Here is a 6,196-nt window from a genome sequence, read left to right on the forward strand (position 1 = left end):
TGCAAGATCCCCATCACTGCTTCACCCGGCTCCTGCCAGACAGTGGGACGCAGCGTGCTGTAGAACAGGGCAGTGTCATCACAACAGCTGCAAAATGATTCTGGACTACAACACGCATGATCCAGAAAATGCTCCTAAAATGCAGCAGCCCCAGGGCAGGAGGCAGAACAGGAGCAGGGAGGTATGTGGGTGGGAGAGGAACACCTCACCTGGCATGAAAGGGGACAGTAAGCAGCACCGGGTCATTGCTATTACAAAACATCCACAGTGGTATTCATCTGCTCCAAACATGCTACACAGAGTACCAACCCAGAGCTTCTAGTATTGAAAACAAAAAAGGTGAGAGAAAAAAAAAAAAAAGCAGGGCATCTTTGGGTTAAAAAAAAAATAAAATTACTTTTGCTACTAAAGAGTCAAACCTGAAATAAAAGGGCCAGCAGAATATGGCTTACTAAACATTAATTTTGCATACTGTTTAAAGTTTATTTTTTAAAAACTGCTTCTGAAATTCTCAGTCACAATCAAGTAACTAAATTAAGCCTAATGCTTGTAACTGAAAGATTATGAAAATACTTGTTTTTTGTTCAAACCATGTAAAAAATCCTCAATACATTTTAATATTTTCTTTTCAAAACTAAATTGGAAGATCAACTCTCAGCAGATTTAAGTGTATTACACACAGTATTTTGTGAATTAAGATTTATTGATTTCCATTGTATTTGCTTTAAATATGGTTGAAGCTGACTGCAGAAAAGGGATGGTGAAATTTTTAAGTTAAAAGTAAACTAATGGTGAAAGAACATCACCTCTGGCTTCCATCAATGCCTCGTTTATCATATTTTATTAATAAGTTCCAGGACTGTCACATCCAGGGATGTTGGAGGCCTCTCCCAGCAGTGTCCTTAGCTTTGTGTCATTTTCCTGTGCCAGAGGTGAGCGTGCTTTCAAAAATACTGCCACTTTCCCAGCACCGTGTCTTTGATTGCATCAACATATTGAGTTGGTACCCAATAGACCCAGTAGTAAGACGCTTCTGTTGGGCCCAGCTGAAATGCCTGCAAAGTCAAAAATGACAACATTTACAAACGGGAAACAGAACACCTAATACCTGTGGACAGATACAGCTTATCCACTACGAAACCAGACAAGTCTGTTATACCTCCTGCCTCCTTCAGACACTTGGTGCACACTACCGCTATATGGTAAGCGATTAAAAAGGCATTCCTCAGAGAAACAAGAACTGCAAAGTACCACTTAAAATGACGAGCTCTTTCCTTTTACAGTATCACAGCAGCAATGAAAACTCTTGGCCAGTTTCAAGAACATGAGGAAACTATTCTGGAAGGCAAAATCTGAAGCATAACTCAAAGTCTCTAAAGAAATTACCAGAATGCACAGAGTGGAGAAGCCAAACAGGAACTAAATAAGAAAATGACTATGTTTTCATAGTCATGAAATTTCATAGAATTTCATATTTAGACATAACGTCCTACTCTCAACTTCTGTCAGCATACACAGGAGAGGAGCACCACGCCATGCCAATAACCTCTATCCTTGCTTTAGGAGAAGAGCTTACTGTAGTGTATTCTGAAGAGGACATTTTCTTACATGGGCAATCAAAAATCAAATATTTGGACAAAGACTAGATCAGTACCCTCCTGCAGACAACAGTTTTAAGGTATAATGTTTCCCCTTCCTTCCCCTAAGAAGGAAACATATAAGGAACTTACTTCAACATTAAAAGTTAGTAACTGTACTTTGGAAAGCAAGACCTCAAAACACAACATAGATGAAATGAAACAGCCAAAAATTCAGTAGAATTAGCACAGCTCTCATTAAGTGTGTTACTTTTCTAGATCCAATAGCAGTTTTTCAGAAAATTACATATGGGAAAAAAAATATTACAGCATCAAATCCCCCTTTTTTTTTTTTTTAACCTTCAGCAAGGCCTGTATAAATACAACAGAAATCAAACTAGATACAGGAAAATCATGAGCTATATTGTGAGTATTTTTACTGTTTTAATACTGTCACAAGATAGAAGATCTGAAATAACGCTTAAGCTCTTAATGTTTGTCTGAAACTAACCCGGAGCTCCACAAAGTAGCCACCCAAAATATTTACATAGTGATGGCAGACCATGTCCACATTCCCATCATCCACAACACATGAGGCTGGCATTACTATCTATCTCCAGCTTGCTCCGTTTTAAAAGCCTTACTTCTGTGTATTTGCATGAAGTAATTAGAGTGGGTATTATTAAAGTAGAGACACTACTTACCATCATGTGATAATCCTCATGTCCTTCAATAGGTTCACTCACCACATTTTTAATGGACCCCATGGGTAACTTTTCTGTTCTCTCTACATTAAAATTGATCAAAGTATTATTTCTGATATATGAGGAAGTAGTATTTCATATTAATTTCAACACCACCTCCCTTGCTTCCAAAAGCTCCTCATGTCAGCAATCTCCTCTTTGGGTGAACTTTGGATACCTCCTGCTGAGGAGCCCCTCTTCCACATTACCACGTACCCCACAGCTGGCACGCTATTAATTTAAAGGAACCCAAAACTGGATCACACAGTTCCTCCCATTTTATGTCTCTGCATCACATTAAGTACTTCAGCATACCGGATTCGGGTCTAAACTAAGAGACGGGAAAACCCTGGCTTTATTTGATGTTTCCCCATAAGGAACTCCATTCCGACCAGCAGGAAATACTCACCATAGTGAAAGATGGTCCAGGTGTAAGAATATTCAAGAGTGACAACCAAGGATTATACTAAGCTCTACAGAAATGACAAGGCTGAAAGCTGAATGAAGACAGGCTAACTAACTCTTTGAAAGCCTAGTCCTGGTTTTAGCTTGAGGCAGTGTTCAACTGTTGCTATAAAAGCCCAGGGAAGTAAATATTAAGAAGGGAAAGGGAAAGAAACAAAAAGAGAAACTGGGGGGGGAAGATGACTACAATTACATGAGAGGAAATGTCAGCCAGCCAGAAGTAACCAACAAGAATGACAAAGTATACGGTTTACGGCAGACTTTTTCTGTCTCAGTTCCATCCTCACTTCTTTCTGAAGACTTAACTCCAAGATCCTTCCTTTCAGTTCCAGCTTTCAGCGTCACATAAAACAGAGAAAGGAGAAACTGAACTATGAGTTCCTTGGATACATCTAATTTCTGTGATCCAAAAAACACACCTACCTAAAAAAGGCACACAGGGAGATGAATTTTGTGATGTAAAGACAAATACTCCCTACCTCAGTGTTGTAACTAAGTTAACTCTGAACTACCCCACTCAGACTCGCGACATTCACTCATTGAGTAAAATCTTACTTTGCACTTAGCATCCCGCAAATCATTTACTCTTCACAGCATCTCAGCAATAGACAAATCCACATTCTCAATGCCTCTACAAAAATGACACAGAGCAACTGAGAAACATCTATCTATACCAAACCTTAAACTACAAAAATGTGCAAAGTAATCTGTGAAGCACAGGGAGGCTGTGTGGAGGAAGAATCAGTTTCAACTTTCCAGGACTAGCAAGTGAAAAACTGTGTTAACACCCAGTTGGTTTTATTCCAGCGCTTACGTGCTGGCATCTGCCATGAATTTCTCAGAGCAGGAAGGAGTTTTTCCCAACAACAGCCAGCAATTACAACCATTCCCTAGAGGAAGCAAGCTGCTGCTAATTCTGGGAAGTGGGGAAACAGGTTACATGAAAGACAGATGACTACAAGTAGAATCAAATTTCACAGCTTAAGAAACACTAATCTAGAACACTTCAGAAATACTAAACTTGAAACTCGTCTAGAAAGTGAAGGAAGAGGATTTATTACCCAAATACTAAGCATGTATTTAGAAGACATTATCAGTAACAAAAAGATCTGCCTGCCCAACCTATAGAGGAAAAAACCCCCAATGTCTCGCTCCATCATTTAGCCCAGGAGAAAAAAAATCACTGCAACTGGTTCCAATAGAGGTTTTAAAGAAAGAAAAATCTTCACTGTCGAGTCTGTCCTACAAACGAAAAATTTCAGAGATTTTGGTTTACTTTGGAAATAACGTAGCAGCTGGAGGTGACACCCAAAGCTAATATTACCATCCAATTAGGTTACTTTACTGGGACAGTGAGCAAGCGCTTCTATTCCTCTTGCTCATCACTATAATATTGCCCCATCCTGGTCAAACTAAAGGAGCACAGCTTCCTTTGGAGGCAGGGGGTTATCTGAGACGTCCTCAGCAACGCACGTTATCACCACAGCACTTTCAGCTCCTCCTGGCACCACTCAAGAAGGTAAACCGACTCCTCTGCACAGCAACACATGCCATAATTTCTGCAGTTGTACATCACTGAAACAAGACACCCAACTAATTTTGGTTGGAAGGACAGATACTGATAGAGATGCCAGCACTCCTAGCTTTAATGCCAGTCCCAAGATTCCGTTTCGAGTCTCAGCCAAGTCGTTGAGCCTCTATGCGATGTTGGCAGCAAACCAATGTTTATGAAGTGCTTTTGAGATACGCTAGGAATGTCAAATATTATAATTTACATTTAGACCTATGAATAGCAGATTGGAACATTAGTCTACTGGCACAACTGAACTCAAGTTTTTCAAGAACAGAAGTAAAGTATCAAATAATATTCAATGATCTGGGAGAATGGCATTTGAGAAGAGGAAGCAAAATTTAGTATTGAAGTGTTATAATACCAACATTATTTCCTAAACACAATTTAGTCACACCAGAATCTATTTCTAGGTCACACAATTCACTTATAGCCCAATTATCAATTATTCACCTCAGAGTTTTAGAGTTACTCACCTTTTGTGCCAATCCATAGCTGGTCTTGCTCAAGTTTAAAGGTCAATCTTACTTTCCCCCCTGACTTGTTGTACATGCCAGATAATGGCACTGTTGGCAGGCGCTCCTACAAAGAGGCAACGGTAAGTCACAGTGAAGGACTTTAACAGGAAAAGCTATATTCTCTTAAGTCTTTAAGCATAAGGATGATGCATCTTTCCAGTTTTCTGCTAAGATGACAAAGAATGATTGAACCAGCAAGGAAAGGTCTCAAAGCACAAAAAAGTCTCTCTTTTCTGATCATGACAATGTCTCAAGTACTTATTTACTTACCTGGACACCTTTAACAGAAGGCATCACATCATCAGGTTTTCCTTTATCCAATACTTTTCTGTGTTGCTACAATATACAAACAGAAATTAGAATTCAGAGAAACACAACAGAGCTTTTCAATTTACTTCCAGCTGCACCCTTGACCATATCCCGATAGCACTAAGAGACAGTTAAGGACCATTCACAGTCATTTATCACACCAGAAACAGTTAATTTTCAAAGTTAACCAAGCACTTTTTGTGACAGTCTAAAGAAATCCTATAAATTAATAAAACCTCCATATAATGCAAAGGGTAACATCCACTCTAAATATACATAAATACATATTTATAAGAAAAATTAAAGAATCCCAGGTCCCACTTTAATCTCATACATGCTGAATCACATAGCTAGCACTTGGCAAGACAGTTTTAACAGTCACGTGTTATACCCAGTGAATGGCAGAAAACCCTCCACATCTGACAGCGCAACATACCGCAGCACAATAACAAACCAGAACAGATTAGAGCAGTAGTAACTAAGAAAACCATGCTGACAGCTTGTAAGTTGCCGAGTACCTTTAAACAATGATGGAACTTACAGTGAACGTGAACTATGATAAATTATAGAAAAACAAAAGCATATTTCATAAAGGTCGTAGTTCAATGATGCACTACTTAATTTTTAATCAAATTTATTTTGAGGAAGGTATGGGGCCGGCAATACGTTGTGCTGAAAATCCTCTATCAGCCCCACAACACTGCAGCACCGCCACCAAACCAAGCCTCACCGCACTGTACTTCAGTCCCTACCCGGAGGCAGCACTTCAAGATATCAGAGGAATATTCAACATCCATGTTCCCAATCAAATTCTTTTACACCAATAAAAATTTGTTAGTTTTCAGATAGAATTAATCTAGACTGTGTTTGAGCTAACAACCATGAAATATTTTTATTTTTCATCATTTCTTGTCTGAAATGCGAGGCTGTGCCTGGCACCAGCACGAGCGATGTCTTGCAAAGCCCCAGCCTCCGCTAGGCTGAACATTCTTCTGTTGCCACAACTCCTCTGCA

General features: G+C 39.3%; 1 protein-coding gene across 1 annotated transcript in view; it reads right to left on the reverse strand.

Moving 5' to 3' along the window:
• Nucleotides 1–462: 462 nt before the first annotated feature.
• Nucleotides 463–6,196, reverse strand: part of UBFD1 (ubiquitin family domain containing 1) — a gene marked incomplete at its 5' end in the record, with an annotated part of 6,351 nt that continues 617 nt past the window's right edge. Inside the window, 5 exons of the mRNA XM_009707466.1 lie at nucleotides 463–1,055; nucleotides 2,282–2,364; nucleotides 4,832–4,937; nucleotides 5,144–5,209; nucleotides 5,724–5,735. Coding sequence (XP_009705768.1) covers nucleotides 945–1,055; nucleotides 2,282–2,364; nucleotides 4,832–4,937; nucleotides 5,144–5,209; nucleotides 5,724–5,735 — 378 coding nt within the window. The remainder of the gene's footprint in view (nucleotides 1,056–2,281; nucleotides 2,365–4,831; nucleotides 4,938–5,143; nucleotides 5,210–5,723; nucleotides 5,736–6,196) is intronic.

This window comes from Cariama cristata, unplaced genomic scaffold (genome assembly GCF_000690535.1).
Source record: "Cariama cristata isolate BGI_N322 unplaced genomic scaffold, ASM69053v1 scaffold11139, whole genome shotgun sequence".
Classification (NCBI taxonomy): Eukaryota; Metazoa; Chordata; class Aves; order Cariamiformes; family Cariamidae; genus Cariama; species Cariama cristata.